General features: G+C 38.8%; 1 protein-coding gene across 8 annotated transcripts in view; it reads right to left on the bottom strand.

Moving 5' to 3' along the window:
- Positions 1–24,893, bottom strand: part of LOC101967419 (uncharacterized) — a 195,679-nt gene that overhangs the window by 19,159 nt on the left and 151,627 nt on the right. For 6 of the 8 annotated variants that reach the window (XM_078038263.1, XM_078038266.1, XM_078038264.1 and 3 more), the window contains one exon: positions 11,759–11,878. The exons of 1 other annotated variant lie outside the window; for it this stretch is intronic. In XM_078038263.1, the coding sequence (XP_077894389.1) occupies positions 11,759–11,878 (120 nt within the window). Of the gene's footprint in view, positions 1–11,758; positions 11,879–13,632; positions 14,025–24,893 lie in introns of those variants that run through there. One more of the 8 variants, XR_013434406.1, reaches the window with a different exon arrangement.

Here is a 24,893-nt window from a genome sequence, read left to right as displayed (position 1 = left end):
AGCCACAAAGTACTCTTCAGTATTTTGATGATTTAACATTCTAACACATGACTTTAGGTGCATGGCCTTTGGAAGGAACATGATAAGTTCTTAGGTCCTTTGGAAGGAGCATGATAGGTTGAATTTGGGTATGCCTGTGGTGGGGAACACATGCCCAGTCTGTAAACCACAGCCCATCCCTAGTCATAACCATCTACTATGTAACTCCTGGCACCCGCTTCAGTCCTGGTGATTTAGCAGATACATCAGCAAGCTCAGGAGCACTCTTCACTTTTCTCCAGGAGATGCTATGACTGTTTCATCCTCCATGCAGTTTAGAGAACATGTGCAGTAATCACTCCACTACCCTCTACTAACTGCTTAGCTCCTAGAGTGGTGATTGGTAGCTGTAAGCCACCAATTTAAGGTGGTCCACTTCTTCTAAACATCAATATTTTTTTCTCATAGTGCTGTCTCTGCTGCAAGAGCTATCACATAGAATTTGGTCATAGAAGAGAACCTCTTTTCTTCCACCCATATGTATGGTGATTGAGGTTCGCTGGATGTCTCATGGCTTACCACCATGATGGAGGGACAGCTTAACCATTAGGTTTAATGAAAGAGCAAAGAGCGGGCTGGGGTTGTGCCTCAGTGGCAGAGCATTTGCTTCTCATATGTGAGGCACTGGGGTCAATCCTCAGAACCACATAAAAAATTGTTAGGGTCCGTAAACAAGTCAAGATGGTGCCTGGCACTTTGCCAAGAGGAGTGGTTTCTGCCAGCGAGCCATTAAGATGATAGAGATTCCTTAATGACTGACTGCTGTGTCTAGATTATGTCAATTAAGTTAAGCTGTGTGTAATCATTAAGATGATGAGGATTCCTTATTGGTTAACTGCTGTATCTAGTTTATGTTAATTAAGTTAAGCTGTGTATTCAGTTATGTATATATACCTCTCTGTCCCGTAATAAAGCAGCTCCCACTCCCGCTGTTATCAACCTTCACAAGTTGCTCGTCACCCCCAGGTTAGTTTGCTACAGCCAGACTGCAACAAAAAATAAACAAAATGAAGATATTGTGTCCATGTGTAACTAAAAAAAAAAAAAATTAAAAAAAAAAGAAAGAAAGAAAGAGCAAAAAGCAATACTTCTTGTCCAAAATCACACATCCCTCAGGAAAGGGGAGGTTCGTGTCTGCTTGCAGCCTTTCAATCAACTGTGTGTTCTCTTCTATCCAGGTCTCCACATGTATCTCTAAGATCTTATGAAGTGGCTGAACTTAGGCAGGAGCAGCAGATCATGCTGACAGTTTCCTGAAGACCGAGGTTTCCAGATTTGATTTCACTAACCAGGGAATGACAAACGTTTCCAATGACAAACGTTTTCTCAACTTGAGAGACTTTCTCAAGACTTAAATTTCTGTGCCAGGCAAGTTATTCAGAATTCCAACTCAATGGCTGGGGAATTTCAACTTTCTAACTGTTCACATCTAGGTCCTCTGATTCCTTGAAATACTTGTTCTTCAAGCAACGAGGAATCTCTTTTCCATGGCCTTAGTAGCCAGTAATTCTCAAAGGGGCTGGGAGTGTGTCCCAGAGTGCTTTCATGAACTGGTCCAAACGGCCCTCAGACATGATCTGGAGTTCCTGAGAGTAGTGCTTGAACAGCCTGTTTTTCTGAATGATCTTGGGGTCTCCACCTTCCTGGCCCACCTGGCTACACTTCACAAAGCCTTCAGTGCAGACCTCTGAATGTTCACATGGATGCTACCAATGGGAGCCACCTGTCCAGAGCCCGCCACCCCATGACCCACACAGCTATGCATGTTGTGTGCAGACACTAGCGAGCCACCATCACAAATGCCTCAGTAGACTTTCAGTTTTAAGACTCCTGACTCTTACAATGAGGGGTTATTAGGCATTCCAGCACTCAAGCATAAGTATAGAAACCCATTAACCTTAGAACACATTACCAAAAAACAGCCATGATCTTATATTTCCAGCAAAGTTTTTATGTCTAAATGTAAGCTACTATAATTGATTTTCATTAACCTAATTCATATTTAAGGGCTATAAAGGGATTTTCTGATGACTAAAAGGAAAAAGGTATATTACAAAATGATGGATAGAAAGGGGGTGACCCTGAAGAGTGGGCCAGAAGGCTGTATGATAGCATAAGAAAATGAGAGCCAAAGTGATCATCAGTGGTTATTCCCATCCAAGCCCTAAATGCCAAATGCTTTATATAAATGTCTTTGAGGACCATTTTTCCTTAGTTATCCACAAATTATGAGAACCTTTTGCATCAACAATGACTTACAGTTTCCAGTAACTAAAATATAATTTTTTTTAACTGAATGCCATTTACAGCATTCATTATGGGGGAAAGGTGAACACTGTATTGCCTTGCATAATTGCTTAGAAAGAGAAGTAACTAAAAATAGTATGTCCACAAATACAACTGTTTACTCACTTAAGCATGTCCTAATTGTTCTAGATATTTGTAACATATTGAAAGAAGAATGGTTTTACACCATGAGAAATGAGAATGTTCTTTTCCTTTAAGCAACAGGATGCTACTTCAGAGCTTCTGAAAAGGTCTGACTGTAACCCACCAATTCTCCCTTTCTCGACCTCACCAGCAGAAGGGAGCTTCTAGGGCTTGCAAATGAACTCAGCCTTTTCCTTCTGCAAGTCTGCGCTGCCAACGTAGCTGCGAGGGGGAAATGTAACTTCAGCGAACATGACATTACTTCCATTTCTTTTTCATCAGTTGAGGGAGTCTGAAACCATACCGAAATCCTCCTTTGGGAGTCCCCAGAGAAAATAAGAGCCCGAAGAATAAAGATTATATTAGGTTCTATTTTGGTTATCCAGAGAAAGACTATACCAATCACAGTTCACTTCAGTAAAAGTCATTCTAAATGTTTTAAATAGAGAGAATTTAACTCCCACATGATAGAATAGCTGGGCGAAAATAGGGGATGAAGTTAGGGTGGTGGATAAGCCCCTTTCACCTGCAGGAGATGGGTGGACAGTGGTAACAACAGGGGCCAAGGTTGGCTTGTCTGACCACGGAGGTGGAGCCATGGGGGAGCCATAGCAGAGAGAAAGGTAGAGTATTTCCCTGGATGCATTTTTCTTCTACCTCCTAGTTTCTAGAAAATATGTCCTAGGGGTCCAGTGGAAGTACATGCAATGGATTTCAGGGTCAACATAACCAGATGAGCCAAAGGCCCTACAAACATGACTGTTTGATTGTAATGTGCTTTGTCGCTTACCTACCAGAATTGAGCTGCTCGAGAAGCAGATTTAACTGTTAGCCCAACAAGGTAGAGTGCCATCCATGAGCCCAGGATAGCCTTTCCCCAGGATGAAAAGCAGGTAGAGGCCAGCAGTGCAAATATATATGAGAATTGGATTCTGATCTCATATTTGACACCTGCAACATCCTCTCCCCAAAAAGGATCCCAGAAATCTCTGGGATACAGGGGAAAGGAAGAGGGTGTGCTAAATGTCCCATTGTAATCAGGAAGACAAACTCAGTGCATCTTCAATTATCATCTCTAGGCTGATGATACCTGAAAAAAATCAGATTATTCATGCTTATAAGGGCACTAAAAATCTATCAGTAGTGATTAGCAAGCCTCTATTTTCAGACATTTCTGCAATGAGTAAATATTATTTTCATTGCTAAAGTTTTTAAAAAGGTACCACAATTCATTCTGTTTCGAATACGTGATGCTTCCTGTTATCCTGGTTGGACTTTGACTTACGTAGACCTGTCTGGATAGTGGGCATCCTAGTGTGCATCTCAAGGCAGCTCAGCATGGGCCCTTCATGCCGAGTGCTGCTTGCTGCAAGCAGATTTAATTGGCCTGCTTGTCAAACCAAGCACCCAGTTCTGACTCTTGGGCTCCTCTAAAAATGCTTAACCAAAGAAAAGCTCTGGCCAAAATAGTCTTAATATTCCCTCTGTTTGCTTGAAATTGAGACAAGGAAAAGTTTCTTCCTGACTACAGGCCTCTGACCTTCTTTTCTTAAAGCAATTTACTTTACAAAACTTATAATTGCAAATTCTTTCTCTGTCCCATTTGAAATAAATCCCCTTAGAAGACCAGACAATTTGAAGACCGAGGGAATATCTTTCTCAGTGGCCCTGGAACTGTGTCTTTGACATGTCAACCCTGAAAGATGTAGCCTCTGCCATCCAATCCCTGTGAAAACTAGAAGGAACCTAATGTCCCAAGCTACCCCCTTTCATGAAGAGACAGGTTTCCTTTTCCTTTATGTAAGTCAATTAGTAGACACAGATAGCCAATATTTCCCTCACTCAAGCCTTTAAAATATTTCCAATGAGAAATATTTGTGACTTCATGAAGACATATGAAGTCACAAATATTTGTGACATAAATATTTATCATAAATATTTGTGATTTCCGCCCCCGTGGCAATAGACTTGAATAGTCTTCTCATCTGTTAGATTTTTTCCCGTGCAATTCTTACTTTGACACCTTCCAACTTTCTCCTAGACTCATCTTATATTTATGAATCAGTAATGTTTTCTCTTTTTTTAAACAGAGAAATAGAATTTTCAGTTGACTTTCTCATCTCTCTGGGAAGCTTGGAGAGATTACTTAGGTTTATGCTCAAATGTATCTTGTCTAAAGCAAATCACTCTTGGTAAAAAAAAGTTTCCTTAATTCCTCAAAGGGCTCCAATTAGAAAAAAATGGATTTGGATTCCATTCTCTCCTCTCTTCTATCTTCTTTGTTTATGCGCGCGCGCACACACACACACACACACACACACACAAACAAACACACCCTTCTATCTCATTTATTTAAGAAAGACACTCCAGGCCTGGGATGCACGCCAACACCAGCTCCCCCTGAAGTGAAGAACTCATCACTTAGCTGCTGGAAGGGATGCTGGGGGCCATCCTTCAGCAATCACTTCACTGCAGGAAGTGCCTTGCCCAAGACCCCTTATCCATCAGGTGCATTGCAACCTCACTCAGTGACTGCCAGGTGCAGGCATATAAACACCTGGAGCTCTTGGCCCAACTCATGACAACTTTTCCTCAGGCCCTTCTAGTTCCATTGCCCCCTGCAGTCGACCATGGGGTCATAGTTCAACCTCTGCTTCTGCTGCATTTTCCTTCCTTCCTCCTCTTCCGTAGGTGCTGATCCCAAGAATGCTCTGTAATAAACACCCTGCTCACTAACCTGCCTCACAATCTGCTTCCAAGAAAATGCAAACTGCAATGGTTGCTTTGAGAATCAAATCAAATATATGTAAAAGTCCTGCAGAAGCTCTAAAGGAGTAACCTTCTAAAAGGTAAAAATAATGATGACATTTGATTAAAATGCTGAGTACTTTGATAAATATTATTTAACTCTATCCCCCCAAAACCCACATAGATATTTTTATTTCTCATTGTTTTTTAGTTGAAAAGACTAGACTCAGAGAGGTCTAATTTTGTTTCATTTTTTTAATCAATGTCACACATCTAAGTAGTTTAAAAATTGACTGAGGCTTGTGGCACCCTGCTTTATCCTACTTCTTCATGATCTACCACAACATCATATTAATTGATACAGCTTCTTGGTTGAATGCCATTCATAGAGCAGAAAGCTATAATTTTAAGAAAAAAAGGCAGAATATAAAAGAGGCTTCAGGTGAGCACAGTGCACTTGAGAACAACCAGTGGAAAGTTCAGCTACCTCCTCCATAACCGGTCCAGGACATGCTCCCTGCTGAGAACAGGGAAAGGTTGTCAGGTCTATTAACCTCAGCCAGTACAAATGGGGACCCAGTTGTTCTCATCTAAAATAAAATCCTTCCCAACAGATGGTCAAGTTTAACAAGTTGGTTCTAAGACTGAAGCTTCCAAACAGCTCTGTTTAAGAGTAGAATCAGATAGAACCAAAAACCTTCAGCCAACATATTTCATGGGGCTTAGATACTAATCCCAACAGTGACCAGCAGCTCAAAGTAACACCTCTCACCAATGCCAGTATCTATCTGGTAGAATTGATTGCTTTATTATATGATCAAAAAGGCCTTATTTGGATTAGGAGTTTTTGAATACCTACTGAAAATGCAAAATGTTATAATATGAATAAACATTATTATATGTACTTTGTGAAGCATCACAATACTATGTAACATGATGCTCTGTTAGTCAGATTCCATTAGTGCAATAGAAATACATGACAAGAATAACTTAGAGGAAGAAAATTTTATTTTGGCTTATGGTTTTAAGTCCATGGTTGGCAAACTCCATTGTTCTGGACTTGAGGGGAGGCAGGATATCATGGTGAGAGGGCTTGGAGCAGAAGGGCTGCTTTTTTCATGGTGGCCAGAAAGTGGGAGAGAGGAGAAGGGGTCACGGAGAGGATAAGCCCTTTCAGGACACACCCCCAATAAGCCACTTCCTCTAGCCATGCCCCTACTGCCTACAGGTACACCCAATTAGCGCATTCAACTAGGATAGACTGATTAGGTTTAACTTTCATAATCTAATCATTGCACCTCTTAATATTTCTGTAATAACACAGGAGCTTTGGGGGAACACCTTATATCCAAACCATAGCACAGTCATTTAACAGATATCTATTGAGCTTCTAATTGCATGTCAGGCTTGGTTCTAGGTTCCAGGATTAATGTGACCAGTATGACAGTGCTGCCCTTGTTACTAACAAGGTTTATACCTAATATTAGAAACCCTCAGCAAAAGAACAGAGAGTGTTCCACTCAGGGTAGAACACTTAAATCAGCTTGGGAAGTAGGTAGACCCTACCCTACCAGTTAAGACTGATTATCCAGGGGAGGTACACAAACATTAGTATTTCCTAAAATCTGCATCATTCCAATGTGTGCGGCTACATTTAAGAACCAGTGGATTAGTGTATTTGTTCTCAAACTTTAACTGCATTAAAGTCACCAGGATGGCTTCTTAAATCACAGATTTCTGGGCCCCATTCCTAGACTTCTTCATTCAATAGGTCTGAGGAGGCCCAAAGATCTGTCTTTCTAATAAGTTGAGAGGTGATATGGATGCTACGGGTTCAGACTTTCACAATCGGTGTACTACCATATGGGAACTTATCTGTATATATCTCACCAGAAAAGATGCTTTCCTAACAGTAATCTACACATTAATGATAAACTTATTATAATTGAGATGACAGATTCTCACTTTTGAGTGTACAACCTTCCAAGAAAGGAATGAGAACAAGAACTTAAAAGAGCTGTTGTTTGTTCCTCGAGCCACCTTTGCCCATACAATTCACAAACAGGAGAAGGCCATGGTGCATGCATGGTCTGTGTGACCTGGCTGCATAGTGCAAAGGTTAACAGCAAGAACTCAGAAGCCATTAGAGGCCTATCTCTACCACCTACCAGCTTTGTGATCTCCAATAAGAGATCAGTTTCTTATTGAAAACAACATGGCAAAATGCTTAATTAGTTCAGAGCCTGGCACATGACAAGAGTGAGTAAATGAGCATTGGCTATTTGTACTCTCCTAAAATCAGCCCAATACCCTTCCTGTTCAGTTTATAAAAATATTCCAAACTGCATTCTCCTTTCTTTTATGACGCTCTGTGGTTCAGACCTCAACCTGGTCTTGGGAAGATTATACCAACCTGACAATAAGTATTATGAAGAAAACAAATCCATGTTGAACACAATGCTAATATGCTAATAACCTTCCAAGGGGTTCCCAAGGAGGGAGTTATCCGGATGAATAAGACATAGTGTCTATTCCCGAGGAACCTAACATCTAATAAAACAGAGAAGATAGATTTGCAAATAATCTTATTCCAAAGCAGTCTCTAGGAGGACATTAAGAAAAATGAAAACAAAGACTTATAGATCAGAGAGTGGAGAGTGGACATCTGGTTGTGTTGATAACAACTTATGGTTATGGCTTCAAGGAGAAAATGGCACTTGATTTGGGTCACAGAGGATGACTAAGAGCCCGGCACACAGAGAAGGTAATGGGAACAGTATTCCAAGAAGGGACGGCATATATCAAAAAAATAAGCCAAAACCACAACACTCAGGTTAGCCCAGAAAAACAACAGGACATGCAGGAAGAGCTAGAATCAGTCTCAGAGTATTTCCTTTACCCCTTCCAGCCTGTAGAACCAGCCCTGCCTGTGTTTCTTTCCTAGCAGGTAAATAAGTTTCCTTAATAAGAAGATGCTGCCGTAGATTGATCAATGAAAGATGAAAATAACAACAACATCAAAAAAAAAAAAAAAAACAAAACTCAGTTGCGCTATCCCAGAAGTCAGCTTCTAGGTGTTTTATTTTTTTCATAAATGTTTTCTGGCACTTTTCCAAAACAAAAAAAATCTTATTTGGTTTTCACTTCTCCTAATTATATATTTAACATATTGACAACAAACACCTAGGCAGAATTGAATTAAATCATGGGACTTTTAGCCATTTAGACAGAGTGACACAGTGAAAATAAAAGTAATGATGGTCTAAGACACTGCTTTTCCTGGTGACATATAGCCCCATCCGGGTTGAACGGCTGGTGGAATACTAGCTGTGTGGGGTAAAATGAGGGCCAGGTAGGGTAAAGTATCATGAAACTTCTAAGTTGGACTGGAATTTGGACCAGAGTTTTATAGATCCTTAACATGGGTCACAGTTCATGGGGAAGGTGAAAGGTGGCAGTGGTTGGAGGAAGGACTGAGGAATAGTCAAGAAGGGCAAGAAGTTCTAGGTCCAGCCCTAAACAAAAGCCAGGGTCTCCCAGGGTATAGAATTTCTGAAACATGAAGGGCTCCCAGCCTAGAAATATCCTTTCTTCCCTGTCACTGATGCCTGAAATGTTACCCCTTTGGAATTCTAAAACTTGGGTGGCTTAGGAAAATAGTCACATTGCATTATTCTGTTATTCATTCATGCTTCAACATGAATTCATTCACCAGTGTTTAAGTCAGTAAGCATTAACTGGTTTTCTCCATCATAAATGATTTTTAAACATGCACCACATTCCAGGCATTTTGGTGAAGGCAGGGAGACTGAAGAGGTGCTCCTACCTTCACTGAGGTGAGAGCATAGCAGAGCGCACAAATCCAGCTTCAGGTTCGTGCTGGGGAATGAGAAAGAAGGAACCCTCTGCATGCCAGGAGGACAACTTCTTTTTTCTCCCTCAGCTTCTCTTCAGAACATTTATTTAAATGATTATCTTGCAACGTCTAATACTTTTCAACCTTCTAGTTATTCATATGTTAGATTTAACTCTTTGACTAGAGTACAAATTCTGTGATGTAGGACAAAATAGTTACACAAGTATCTGACCTGGAGGAAAGTCTCCAGCTTATTTAGTATGGCTGTCCTTCACCCCACATTTTGCACAAAAGGCAAATCAAGGCTTATGCTAGCCAGTGACCTGCTCAAGATCACAGTGTGGTCAACTTTTCTAGATTGATTTCCAAAGTGTTTTCTTGATCAAGCTCCTCTGCAGGCAGGTTTACTCTGGGTACAGCCATTCTTTGTTCCAAAACCATATTCTATTTAACCTCTCTATGGTGGTTTTAGCGTGTGTCTGCAAATTATGCCACACTCCTCCCTTGCAAAAGTGGGAACAAATTCTGGATCACAGAACATGTTGCTGCTTCCCCTTCTTCTCCCTCACCATCTACTCTAAGAGAAACCAGCTGCCATGTTGTAAGGATGCTCAAACAGCACTATGGAGAGATCCACTTGTGGTGAACTGAACCCTCCTGCCAACAGCCACGAGAATAAGCCACCATGAAAGTGGGTCATGAAACCTCAGTCAAGCCTGCAGATGAACGCTGCCCTGGCTAATAGGTTGACCATGACCTGTGAAAAATCTCAAGCCAGAGTCACCCCCACTAAACCACTTCTCAGATCCCTGACCCACTCAAAATATATGAAAAAAATAAACTTAACATCCTTTAAGTTTGAGGCATGATTGTTACTCAGAGATAGATGACTAATACTCTCACAACAAATCTGACTCTTTTGTTACTGTAGAAGAAGGTGCCATTAACAGACACATTCATGTTGCTGAGTTCTTGTAGGCTAAAATCATTAATTCACCATTTAAAAGCAGTAGTGTTACTTTTTTTTTTTTTACTAATTATTTCTTTTACCACCACGTACTCACCATAATTCTGACCCCTAGTAATATTTATTCCCAAGGTTCAACGATATATGATCAAATGGCCATAGAAACCCCCAGTCCAAATACCACAGATACTCATTGCTATATTCTCAGCTACTTCCCTCTTCAGGGGAATGAAAGGTGGAAAATCCTTGTCCCCTAGACGAAAGCCTGAGGTTTCTTTCTCCTTCCTATTTCAGAAAGTCACTTCAGCCTGCACAAATCAGCCTGCAAAATAAAGACACTCGGGCACACACACACGTATAATCAGATGCACAACCATATTAATGCAATGATGAGATCAATGGTTCAGGGAGAGACGATGGATCCAGTTTTTACAACCATGGGATTAACTACTCCCTTTTCCTCTGAATTTTCTTGGCTAGTCCATGTTTTAATCTTTGCTTCAAAGTAGGCCTTGGATTCTTAAAAGTTGGTTTTCAGAAATCATAAGATCTGTATATATACCATAAAAATTCTCCCCTAAAGTGACTCACTCTGCATTTCTGATTCTTTGAGATTAATCCAGGGTGTGGAGTTGCTAATACTTTGTAGAAGCTATGACAGCTCCTCACAATTGCCATTTATAATCTTCTCTTGGAACCTGGCTCTTTAGACAGGAGACCTATTCCTCCCATACATACTCCCAACTCAGTCCACCCAGTTCTGAGTGCCAAGTGATATAGATTTCAGAGTCTATCAAAAACTAAAAAATGTCATTTTTTATTCTAATTAATACTATCATTACCCTTGCTCATCCTTGCAGGTTTATTCACAATCCACATGATTTGTGGTAAAGACAGAAAAAGCAAATTTCCATAAGAGCTTCCTACTCAAAGGAGAGAAGCCAGAGAACAACAGAGCAGGGAAGTAGAGGCCACCCTTCTCCAGAGAAATCAAGTAACTGAAAGGCCCTGCTAGATAGACCACAGGTTTCACGCTGGACCACATTAATCCTCCTTAGACATAAATTGAAAATTTAGCACATTTGGTCAATGACGGAAATATGTTCCCACTTCATTCACTTGTATTTGATTTGAGTTAGTGTCAAAAATATAAAAGCGCTCTTTAAATTCTTAAACAGCTTTATTGAAGTATAATTTCCACACAATAAAACATACTCATTTGAAGTGGACGGTTTGAAGGATTTGGACCGATGTCTACATTCATGTAAACATTGCCACAATCGAAACTTGGACTATTTCCTTTACCCTAAAAAGTTGCTTTTTTGCTTCTTTTTATATATTTTGATACTGGGGATTGAACTCAGGGGTGCTCTACCACTGAGTCATATTCCCAGCCTTTTTATTTTTTTATCTTGAGACAGGCGATCCTTCTGCCTCAGCCTCCCAAGCAACTAGAATGACAGATGTGTGCCAGTGCATTTTGCTTCCTCTTTGCAGTCAATCTCCACCCCAATCCAGACCCTAGACAGTCACGGATCTGTCTCCTTTTACTTTGTTATTTGTGTATTGCTGTATAATTGTTGCCCCCAAAACTTAGCAGTTTAAAACAAGAAACATGTCATCTCTACCCAGAAGTAGGGAACGGTGTGACTGGAAGTTGCGGCTCAGTTACTTCCGTGAGGTTGCATCAAGCAGGAAAGCAGTTTGTTCAGACTCACCTGGGGCTTAATGAGTCATTTTCAAGTAGGCTCGATGGCATGGCTGTTGGCACGGGCTCTGCACATGGCTTCCTGGGTGTTCTCGTGACAGAGCAACTGGCTTCCGACAGAGTGACTGGTCTAAGAGAGAACAGGAAAACAGAGAGCTATGTGCCTTTGATGGTCTGGTCTCCCAGGGAGCACACGGCCACTTACACTTCATTCTGTTTGTTAAAAAAAAGTCACCAGGTTCAGCCCACATTCACGTTAGAGGAAATTCGACTCTATCTCTTGAAAAGAAGAGTATCAAAGAACTTGTGTACATTGGAAATACAACATACTAAGTGTTACCTTTTTGAGAAATGCATATAAATGGAATCATGTATTATGTTACCTTTTATTGTCTGTCTTCCTTTGCTTAGCATATTTTTGAGATCCATGTGTATTTTTGCACGTTATCAATGACCTATAGCCTTTTATTATTTGGATAGTGTTCAGTTATACATCTGTGTCACATTTTATCTATTTACTAAAGCATGTTTATATTTTCAGGCCAATTTAGGAGACATGGAATTTTTTTGTCTGCATGAATGGAGTCTATTGAATTGCATGTTTTCAAACATTAACTTTTTTTTAAAAAAAGAAGAGTTTTTGTTATAAATGAATAAAATTTATAAAACATAATTTTACTACAAGGGCAATTACCTCTGTTTACCTGTTCTGGATTGTGTAACATAATCGATGTTTAGGCAATCAGATGATTGAAAAGAAAAACTCCACCGAACCAGAAATTGGAGTTCCTTTATTATATGCTGATCACAAATAGCAGTCATAATATTTGACATTGATTTTTATCCTCAGCATCATGTATTGGAATAAAAGGAGAGTTTCTGAGGTAAACATTTTTCACAGTATACAGAGATGGAAGTACCTCAGGTCATATTAAAATTTGATTTCTATCACAAAATGTCCGGTTTTGCTAAATGAATGGGTCTTCTGTACAAACCAAATCTCTTATCAGAATTTAACGTTATGTCTCTAAAGAATATGAAGCATGAAGCTTTTCAGGAGGAGCATGAATGGAGTTTGGAAGGTTGCTTTTGTGGTAGGAAATACTGTTATTAATACCTGTCAGGGGAATGAGTCAAACAGTCAAAAGCATTCGCACATCTGTAATGCTTAATCTCCTGCAATCAGGCTTTTCCTTCCTGATCCAGGGTCAGTAGGGTGGCAAGCTGAAGGCTATCACAGTATCAATTCAAGCAGCAGGAGGAGGGACAGGATAAAGCCACAGCCCAGGACTCAGGAGAACAGTCTTTAGCTGAGTCCCAGTGATTTCTGGCTGTCCTTCTAGAATTTAGCATGGGTCAGGACTTCATAATGAATAAATGATTATATTTGGAATAAATAAATAATTATCTTTGCAGATGTATTCATAAAGCATCCATCACAAAGTTGAATAAATCACTGCTCTGAATAAAATGTGGAAAACTTGGGAAAGTTATCTTTCTGCATTTTGTAGGGGTTTTTTTTAGCCTCCAGACCATGAAATCCAGGACAGAAGGAAGGGGTGCAAGCTAGTTATATTAGCAATGCAGGAAGAGGGTCCAAATCCCTTGATGATATCACACAAGCTGCACAGGGCTGCCCATCCTCAAATTTATATGTGAGCACCTTGATGGTTGAAGATGACTTCACATAGAGTCAATTTTATCAACCTGGAAGTCTTTTACATTGTACATGCATTGGGGGTAGGGCAGGTAGGACCATGGGCCTCTGTTGCCAAATTCCTTAGATTCCTATTTAGTCATTATTTATTTCATTTTTAAGTGTCAACTAATATAAAGGCATGTTCCATTTAATGAAAATGACTGATGAAAAAGATTTAATAATAAGAGAAGAGCTCTGGGAAGGTGGTTGGAGAAGTGAAAAAAATATTAACTAGGAATATTAGAGAATCACCAATGGGCAGAACTTGTTTTTATCTCAGATGCTAATCCAGAAATTATCTTTCCTTCCCTAAGAAATAAAAGACAGCCCTCCACCACCACCACTGATTTCCCCACATCTGCACACACACACATACACAAGCATGTAGCAAACATGCATTTGTCCTTTTGTTGCCTTGTTTACATTTTTCTTGGGGCAGGAGCTTCCTTCAAATATCCCAGTTTAGAGGGTAAAGGGAAATTCTCTTTTATACATACTTGTGTACTCATTGCTCTTTCTTTCCTAGCTCCCCCTTCCAGGAGAGTTGTCCTCCTGCCCCTTGCCTCAGGACTCATACCTGTGAGTAATAAATATTTGTTCCAACCAAAGAATTGCTTTCATGAGTATAGCATCCAAACACAAATTTGGGAGGGAACTTCCCCATGTTACAGTGAGGTTTCTGTAACACCACCCCCCTTCCCTTATATTAATAAGGGAATTGGCTGAACAAATACTTGTTAAGTGTATATAAAATGTCAAGCATCATCAGAAGCATCAGGGTTGCAGAAAACACATTAAAAATAAGACCCTGCTAGGGTTTGGATTTATATAGAAATTGGTATTGAGAGTGGGGTCATTGCTGTGACCATGTGGTTCAGAAGCCTTGGGCATGGGTTTGTGGGAGGAGTTTGAAAAAAAAAATTGGAGATCCAGGCTGAAGAAGACTTAGAATGTCATCAGCAGACCTTAATGGGCAATTCTGCTGAGAATTCAGAAGACTAGAATGCCAAGAGGAACACTGACAGTGCTCCTGAGATTTTAGAGGGAAATGGACACTCTACTGGAAATTGGACTATAGGTCATTCCTGTTACTATCTGGCAAAGAATTTGTCTATATTTTGCCATGTCCTAACACTTTGTCTGAGGCTGAATTTAAAGACGATGGGCTAATTAATCTGGCAAATTTCGAGGTAGCACAAAATTCAGGCAGTGGCATGGATTTTGCTGGTAGTTTTCAGCCAGGATTACTGTGAGAACTGGGAGCAGAAACCAGAGCAGGATTTTTAAAACTTGCAGTTTGACCAGAAAAGTGTGTTTAAAATTGGGGCCAAGGAATGTGTGTTCATTGACGAGATCACAACAGCTAAAGAAACGTTAAGTACTTTGCACAGAGAAAATAGGATCTCAGGAATTGAAAAGATCTTACCCATCATAGGTTCAAGGGTGTAAAAGTAAAAATTTCCTTTGAGAAAAGACCTTGAGGGAACATTTACTTTGGTTTGCACAGGTGGCCTAGGAGGTTTCTCCATGCTCAGCCACCCAGGCACTCAGAAGCTTCTGGAAACACGGACTATGGGGACCCAGCTACTGCTCAAGCTGGCAGCATAGCAAAGTGAGTGTGTATGCTGGTTCTGAAGGACTACAGGATGCTGGAGTTAGGGTATCCTGGAGGCTTCCACCAAGATTTCAAAGTGAGGCTTGGGATGCCAGGCGAATTGCAGCAGGGTTAGAATCCCTGCGGTCTGCCCCCGAGAGTTCAATGCATAAAGCTGTGAAGGTGAAGTTAGTACTGGAATGGAGACTACAGGAATTAGCAGAGACGCCATTAATGTTGGACTGTCTGCCAAGGAAAGCCGCTGGCTTCAGCGAGGCCCTGACATTCTGTAGATCTGAATCCGTATTTGCACCATATGGATCCCCCTAATGACCACTGCCATGAGTTTTGCACACATTATTTGGCCCTCACTTTCTATTTCACTAATGGCCAAATGTAATTCACACATATAGACCAAGAATCAACACACTGGTATAGAGCAGCTCTTAGTGCTATGTGCTCAGTACCAACTGATGTGTAACCAACTTTACTCTCTGGAGCCAGCTGCAGAATACTTCCTCACAGGTTTGGGTCCCTCTCCTCTCCTCCTCTCCTCCTCTTCTCCTTCTCTCCCTCTCCTCCCCTCCTCTCCCCTCCCCTCCCCTCCCCTCCCCTCCCCTCCCCTCTTCTCTCTCTCTCTCTCTCTCTCTCTCTCTCTCTCTCTCTCTCTCTCTCTCTCATAATATCTTGAGTTTCCAGAATACATATGTATCCAATATTTAAGAAGTGTTTTTCCATTCTTATTATTTTTCAGGGAAATTATAAGACACCGGGAAAGTAGTTGGGGCTTAAGAAATTTCCTACTAGAGATGGTTGGAAGCACAGAAATTCAAAGAACTGATCAAACTATTAGGGAATTCAAGATTTGGATACCAAAAGATGTGTTCTAATTGCTGGAATCAGAGACCTAGGGTAAGATTCAAAGAGTCAGAAAAAAAAATAGGGAGGACTGAGCTTCAATGAGAACAACTTGCAATAAATTAGGGATAGGAACAAAGTACCTCGACACAATAAAGTCCACATGTAACAAACCCACAGCTAACACCATACTAAATAGGAGGAGATGGGAACATTTTCCCTGCGATCTGGAAGAGAGTGAGAATGCTACCTTTCACCACTTCTATTTAACACAACACTGGATGACCCGCCAGAGAAATTAGGCAAGAGAAATGCAAGGCATCCTGTATTTTCCAAATTTGCAGATGAAGTGTGTATATATATATAAAATTCTAAAGACTCTAACCCAAAAAATGACAGAATTAATACATGAATTTGGTTAAGTTTCAGGAAACAAAACCAACTTACAAGAATCAGTATCATTTCCACCTGGCAATAATGAACTATCTGAAAAAAAAAAAACTTAAGAAGCAATCCCACTTACAGTAGCTAAAACATTAAATACCTCAGAATAAACTTAACCAAGGAGATTAAGATTTCTACAATAAAACTGTAAAACATTGATGAAAAAAAGAGAATAAGACACAAATAGATGGAAAGTTATTCTGATTCATGGATCAGAATAAGTAAGCTTGTTAAAATGTTCATACCACCCCAAACAATCTATAGATTTAATTCAATCCCTATCAAAATACCAATGTCACATAGCACCAAAATAGAAAAAAATCTTAAAATTTATATGGGATCATAAGAGATGCCAAGTAACCAAAGTAATGTTGAATAAAAGGAACAAAGATTGAAGCATCACACTGCTGGACTTCAAATTAGTTTACTATAAAAGGTATAGTAAACAAAGCAGTATTGCACTAATGAAAAATAAACATGGAGATCAATGAAACAGAATTGAACATCCAGAGATCAACCCACACACCACCAAATTATTTTCAACAAAAGCCTCAAGGACACACATATGAGCAAGGACACTCTTCAATAAATGGTGATGGGAAAACTGCATGTCCAGGTGTAGAAGAATGAGACAATACTCTATTCTCTCCCTATATACAAAAAACAAATAATATAAATCTCCAAACTATAAAACTATTAGTGAAAAAAGGAGGAGGACACTTTAGGACATTGGTGTGTGTAAGAAGTTTATGGCCAAAAATATGAATGTACAGGCAACAAAAGGAAAAATAGAAAAGCAGGATTACATCAAACTAAAACAAACTTCTGCACAGCAAAAGAAATAAGCAACAGAGTGAAGAGATAACCTATAGACTAGGAGAAAATATTTGCAAAGAATAGATAAGGAACACAAAAATCTAACAGCAAAGAAACAAATAGTTTTACTTAAAAGTAGGCAAATGATCTGAATAGACATTTCTCAAAAGAGGAATATGTAAAGGTCAACAAGTGTATGAATAAACATTAGGGAAATCTAAATGAAGATCACAAGGAGATATCATCTCTCCCTAGTTAAAATGGCTATAATCAAAAAAATGAAAGTGGCAACACTTGTGAAGATGTAGAGAAAAGGGAATTTTCATACACTGTTGGAGAGAATGTAAATTAGCACAATTACAATGAAAAAAAATGTAAGGCAGTTCCTCAAAAAAAAAATAAATGAAAATAGAACTTCCTCCCATATGATCCAGTGATCCCATCAATGGATATTCACCCAAAGGAATGAAATCAGTATATAAGGGACATGTCAGCATTCCCTTGTTTATTGTAGCAATATTCACAACTAGCCAAGATATGGAATCAACTGAAGTGTCCATGGATGGATGAGTGGATACGGAAAATGTGTCATGCATTCAAAATATTATTCAGCCATCAAAAGACAAAAATGTTGTTTGCAGCAACCTGGATGGAACTGTAGATTATAACATTAAGTAAAACAAGCCATCCGCAGAAGGACAAATGCTATATAACTTCACTCACAGTGTGGAATCTAAAACGTTGAGTTTACAGAACTAATGAGCAGAACAGGAGTACCAAAGACTTGGAAGAGGAAAAATCAGGTAAATGAAATCACAGCCAGATCAGAAGAACAAGTGTTGACCTTTCATTACACAGAGGGCAATTAGAGTTACTAATATTGCAAGAAGAAAAGATTTTTAAATGTTCTCTTCACAAAGCAATGATGGATGTTTGAGATGATAGATAATTATCTTAATTTGATCAATACACAATGTATACAAATGTTCCAACACATTCATCACACTGTGTCCCATAAAGATGTGTAATTATCTGTCAATAAAAATTAAAATGAAATTAAATAAATGAGAGCAAATTATTATTAAATAAGGACAGTTGCTATTCTAAGGTCATTTCCCTGAGCACTGGGGGCTTTATAATCAATTATGTATACCTTTTAAAAGACTAAGGTAGAAAAGATACTACCTCAAAGTGAGGGTTGTTTTTTTTTTATATAAACCTCAGACTCTCTCTGTTCCTGTTTCTCATGGCCAAGTCTAATATAAATTTGACATCTAAGCTGAAATAATTTTCCATAGCTATGCCAAATGTCTTTACTACCCAAGGTCTCCACAAAACAATAGCAGACTTAGGAGCGAGATGCAGTAACATGTCCTCAAATGAGCCAAACAAAGTTGTTGAAGTGAAAAATGACCTAGAAGCCTCCAGTATTTTAAGGAATAGAAGAGGGACCTTGGAGAGAGATGAACAGGAGTGGGGACACTATAAATGTCACTGTTACATTTCAACCAGTTAATTCTTGATCAAAATCAAATGATTTGAATTAAATACAGGATTTGTTAATTGTGGGCTGGAGACAGTGATATTTGAGCCCCTGGGAGAATGTGTGCCACCCATTTATTCTGCTCACATCTGTCTCCTGTGTATCCTGTGACTGCATTCTCTATGTAGCAAAGACAGTGGAGGAATGGACACATATTTACACATGCATGGACTGCAATGGGCACTCATCCTCAGGGAAGCATTCAGTTGTACCACAGAGCATCAGAGAGAAGAGATGAGAAAGAAGCAAATGCTGTTGACATGTTGAAGAAGAAAAAAAAACTGGAAAAGATATATCCAGCAATTTTGTCTCTGCAAATCACTGACGCTCTAGATAATACTCTCCAAGGCAGGAATGCACAAAGTTATTCTGTCTCCTCTCCCAAAGGAAATCAGCATCCTCCAATATTCCAAGACCAAGACTATATACTCGAGCTTCTTAAATCAAGTAGGATCACAGTGCTGTTCTTATTAATACCTACAGTTTACAATCCTTCATGATTTAACAGGTACATTCACATGCGCATTCCTCTTCTTTTAATTCTCACAGTCCATTAGTAGAGGTCCACATTTTATTCAGCATATAAGAGATGTGAATCTCAGAGAGGTTAACTGACTTACTAAAGTTCAAACTTTGTGGTTTGAGATTCATATCTACCTGTCTATGGGCAGACCCAAACCCAGTCTTTTATTTAAAATTACCATATTCATTATTTTAGTCTATTTTTAATTTTAAAAAAAATTAGTTGGGGCTGGGGTTGTGGCTCAGCAGTAGAGCCCTTGCCTAGCACGGGCGGGACCCAGGTTCGCTCCTCAGCACCACATAAAAATAAAGGCATTGTGTTGTGTCCATCTACACCTAAAAAATAAACAAATATTTTTAAAAATTAGTGTATAATGCATATAACAATATCTATCGAAGGAAAATTGCCCTTAATATTTTTGGGTTAATGATGACTTTTTTTTTTTTTTTGGTTTTCTCAGTGTAGCCTTTTTTTTTTTTATTGGTTGTTCACAACATTACAAAGCTCTTGACATATCATACTTCGAACAATAGTTTCAAGTGAGTTATGAACTCCCATTTTTACCCCAAATACAGATTGCAGAATCACATAGGTTACACATTCACATTTTTACATAATGCCATACTCGTGACTGGTGTATTCTGCTACCTCTCCTATCCTCTACTATCCCCCTCCCCCCATCTTCTCTTTCTATCCCATCTACTGTAATTCATTTCTCTCCTTATTTTTCTTCCAATTCCCCTCACAACCTCTTTTATGTAGTTTTTTATAACAATGAGGGTCTCTTTCCATTTCCATGCAATTCCACTTTTCTCTCTCTTTCCCTCCCATCTCGTGCCTCTGTTTAATGTCAATCTTTTCTTCCTGCTCTTCCTCCCTACTCTATTCTTAGTTGCTCTCATTATATCAAAGAAGACATTTGGTATTTGTTTTTTAGGGATTGGCTAGCTTCACTGAGCATAATCTGCTCTAATGCCATCCATTTCCCTGCAAATTCCATGATTTTGTCATTTTTTAGTGCTGCGTAATACTCCATAGTGTATAAATGCCACATTTTTTTAATCCATTCATCCATTGAAGGGCATCTGGGCTGGTTCCACAGTCTAGCTATTGTGAATTGTGCTGCTGTGAACATCGATGTGGCAGTATCCCTGTAGTACGCTCTTTTAAGGTCTTCAGGGAATAGACCAAGAAGGGCAATAACTGGGTCAAATGGTGGTTCCATTCCTAGCTTTCCCAGGAATCTCCATACTGCTTTCCAAATTGGCCAAACCAATTTGCAGTCCCACCAGCAATGTATAAGAGTACCCTTTTCCCCACATCCTCGCCAGCACTTGTTGTTGTTTGACTTCATAGTGGCTGCCAATCTTACTGGAGTGAGGTGGTATCTTAGTGTGGTTTTGATTTGCATTTCTCTGACTGCTAGAGATGGTGAGCATTTTTTCATGTATCTGTTGATTGATTGTATGTCCTCCTCTGAGAAGTGTCTGTTCAGGTCCTTGGCCCATTTGTTGATTGGGTTATTTGTTATCTTATTGTCTAATTTTTTGAGTTCTTTGTAAACTCTGGATATTAAGGCTCTATCTGAAGTGTGGGGGGTAAAAATTTGTTCCCATGATGTAGGCTCCCGATTTACTTCTCTTATTGTTTCTCTTGCTGTGAAAAAACTTTTTAGTTTAAGTAAGTCCCATTTGTTGATTCTTGCTATTAACTCTTGTGCTATGGGTGTACTGTTAAGGAATTTGGAGCCTGATCCCACAATATGTAGATCGTAGCCAACTTTTTCTTCTATCATACGCAGAGTCTCTGATTTGATATCAAGGTCCTTGATCCATTTTGAGCTAATTTTTGTGCATGGTGAGAGGAGGGGATTCAGTTTCATTTTGTTGCATATGGATTTCCAGTTTTCCCAACACCATTTGTTGAAAATGCTATCCTTCCTCCATTGCATGCTTTTAGCCCCTTTATCGAATATAAGATAGTTGTAACTTTGTGGATTAGTCTCTGTATCCTCTATTCTGTACCATTGGTCTACCCGCCTGTTTTGGTACCAGTACCATGCTGTTTTTGTTACTTTTGCTCTGTAGTATAGTTTGAAATCTGGTATTGCTATACCACCTGATTCACACTTCCTGCTTAGAATTGCTTTTGCTATTCTGGGTCTTTTATTTTTCCATATGAATTTCATGATTGCTTTATCTATTTCTACAAGCAATGCCATTGGAATTTTGATTGGCATTGCATTAAACCTATAGAGGACTATTGGTAATATCGCCATTTTGATGATGTTAGTTCTGCCTATCCATGAACAGGGTATATCTTTCCATCTTCTAAGATCTTCTTCTACTTCTCTTTTTAGGGATCTGTAGTTTTCATTGTATAAATCTTTCACCTCTTTTGTTAGGTTGATTCCCAAATATTTTATTTTTTTTGAGGATATTGTGAATGGAGTGGTTTTCCTTATTTCCATTTCAGAGGTTTTGTTGCTGATATACAGAAATGCCTTTGATTTGTGCGTGTTGATTTTATATCCTGCCACTTTGCTGAATTCATTTATTAGTTCTAGTAGTTTTTTTTGTAGACCATTTTGGGTCTTCTAGGTATAGAATCATGTCATCTGCAAATAGTGATAATTTAAGTTCTTCCTTTCCAATTTTTATGCCTTTAATTTCTTTCGTTTGTCTAATTGCTCTGGCCAGTGTTTCGAGAACTATATTGAATAGAAGTGGTGATAGAGGGCATCCCTGTCTTGTTCCTGATTTTAAGGGGAATGCCTTCAATTTTTCTCCATTCAGAATGATGCTAGCCTGGGGCTTAGCGTAAATAGCTTTTACAATATCAAGGTAAGTTCCTGTTATCCCTAGTTTTTCTAATGTTTTGAACATAAAGGGATGCTGTACTTTGTCGAATGCTTTTTCTGCGTCTATCGAGATGATCATATGGTTCTTATCTTTAAGTCTATTGATATGGTGAATAACATTTATTGATTTCCGTATATTGAACCATCCCTGCATCCCAGGGATGAATCCTACTTGACCATGGTGCACAATTTTTTTGATGTGTCTTTGTATCCGATTCGCCAGAATTTTATTGAGGATTTTTGCATCTAGGTTCATCAGAGATATTGGTCTGTAGTTTTCTTTCTTTGATGTGCCTTTGTCTGGTTTTGGAATCAATGTGATGTTGGCCTCATAGAATGAATTTGGAAGGACTCCCTCTTTTTCTATTTCCTGGAATAACTTGAAAAGTATTGGTATTAATTCTTCTTTAAAGGTTTTGTAAAACTCCGCTGTATACCCATCCGGTCCTGGGCTTTTCTTGGTTGGTAGTCTTTTGATTACTTCTTCAATTTCATCCATTGATATTGGTCTGTTCAAATCGTGTGTGTCCTCCTGACTCAGTCTGGGCAAATCATATGTCTTAAGAAATTTATTGATGTCTTCACTATCTTCTATTTTATTGGAATATAGGTTTTCAAAATAGTTTCTAATTGTCTTCTGTATTTCTGTGGCGTCTGTTGTGATATTGCCTTTTTCATCCCTTATGTTAGTAATTTGAGTTCTCTCTCTTCTTCTCTTCATTAGCATGGCTAAAGGTTTGTCAATCTTGTTTATTTTTTCAAAGAACCAACTTTTAGTTTTGTTAATTTTTTCGATAGTTTCTTTTGTTTCAATTTCATTGATTTCTGCTCTGATTTAATTATTTCTTGCTTTCTGCTGCATTTGCTATTGTTTTGCTCTTCCTTTTCTAGGGCTTTGAGATGAAGGGTGAGCTCATTTATTTGTTGTTTTTTCCTTTTTTTGAGGAATGACCTCCAGGCGATGAATTTCCCTCTTAAAACTGCTTTCATTGTGTCCCATAGATTCCGATAGGTTGTGTCTGCATTTTCATTTATCTCTAAGAATTTTTTGATTTCCTCCTTTATGTCTTCTGTAACCCTTTGATCATTCAGTAACATATTGTTCATTTTCCATGTGATATTGGATTTTCCCTTCCTTCTTTTATCATTAATTTCCAGTTTCAATCCATTATGATCAGATAAAATGCATGGTATAATCTCTACCCCTTTATATTTATTGAGGGTTGCTCTATGGCATAATATATGGTCTATTTTTGAGAAGGATCCATGTGCTGCTGAGAAAAAAGTATATCCATTCGATGATGGTTGGTATATTCTATATATGTCAGTTAAGTCTAGGTTATTGATTGTGGTATTGAGGTCTATAGTTTCTTTATTCAACTTTTGATTGGAGGATCTGTCCAATGGTGAGAGAGGTGTGTTGAAGTCACCCATAATTATTGTGTTGTGGTCTATTTGATTCTTGAACTTGAGGAGAATTTGTTTTATAAACTTCGAAGCGCCATTATTTGGTGCATAAATATTGATAATTGTTATGTCTTGTTGTTTAATGGTTACTTTTAACAGTATATAATGTCCTTCCTTATCCCTTTGGATTAACTTAGTCTTGAAGTCGATTTTATTCGATATGAGGATGGCCACCCCTGCTTGCTTACGAGGAGCGTGTGCGTGGTATATTTTTTCCCAACCTTTCACCTTCAGCCTGTGTATGTCTTTTCCAGTCAGGTGAGACTCCTGGAGACAGCATATTGTTGGATTTGTTTTTTTGATCCATGTTACCAGCCTATGTCGCTTTACTGGAGTGTTTAAACCATTAATGTTTAGAGTTACTGTTGATATATGGTTTGTACTTCCAGCCATATTTGATTATTTATCTCGTTTTTTTTTTTTAATTGCGTTTGTTTCACCATGATTAGTATTCCCCCCTCCGTCTGTCTTTACTGAGGTACTTCCCACTGTTGGCTTTGGTTATTGTTTTCCGTTTCTTCCTCGTGAAGTGTTTTGCTCAAGATGCTTTGCAACGCTGGTTTTCTGGCTGCGAATTCTTTTAGTTTTTGTTTATCGTGAAAGATTTTTATTTCGTTGTCGTATCTGAAGCTTAATTTTGCTGGGTACAGAATTCTTGGTTGGCATCCATTGTCTTTCAGTGTTTGAAATACGTTATTCCAGGATCTTCTCACTTTCAGCGTCTGAGTTGAGAAGTCCGTTGTTAACCTTATTGGTTTACCCCTGAATGTAATCTTTCTCTTTTCTCTTGTAGCTTTTAATATTTTCTCTTTGTTCTGTATATTGGATATCTTCATAACAATGTGTCTTGGCGTTGGTCTACTGTGATTTTGTATGTTCAGTGTCCTGTATGCATCTACAATTTGTATATCTGTTTCCTTTTTTAATTCTGGAAAGTTTTCTGTGATTATTTCATCTAGTAGATTACTCATTCCCCTTGTTTGAATCTCTATCCCTTCCTCTATCCCAATGACTCTTAAATTTGGTTTTTTTATATTATCACATATCTCTTGTATGCTTCTCTCATGATTTTTAACCAGCCTATCTGAGATGGCTAGCCTCTTTTCCAGATGATATATTTTGTCTTCATTATCTGATGTTCTAGCTTCTACTTGCTCCACTCTATTAATGATACTCTCATTTGAGTTTTTAATTTGGTTTATAGTTTCCTTCATTTCTAAGATTATGGTTTGATTCTTTTTTATAGTCTCTATCTCCTGATAAAGATGCTTAACTTCTTCCTTTATCTGTTTGTGTAATACATTCTCAATGTGTTCTTTCGCTGCTTGAATTTGCTGTCTT

Source organism: Ictidomys tridecemlineatus, chromosome 2, assembly GCF_052094955.1.
Source record: "Ictidomys tridecemlineatus isolate mIctTri1 chromosome 2, mIctTri1.hap1, whole genome shotgun sequence".
In the NCBI taxonomy this organism is placed as follows: Eukaryota; Metazoa; Chordata; class Mammalia; order Rodentia; family Sciuridae; genus Ictidomys; species Ictidomys tridecemlineatus.
Note: the sequence above shows the minus strand (reverse complement) of the source record. Positions and strands in the feature narration are given on the sequence as shown.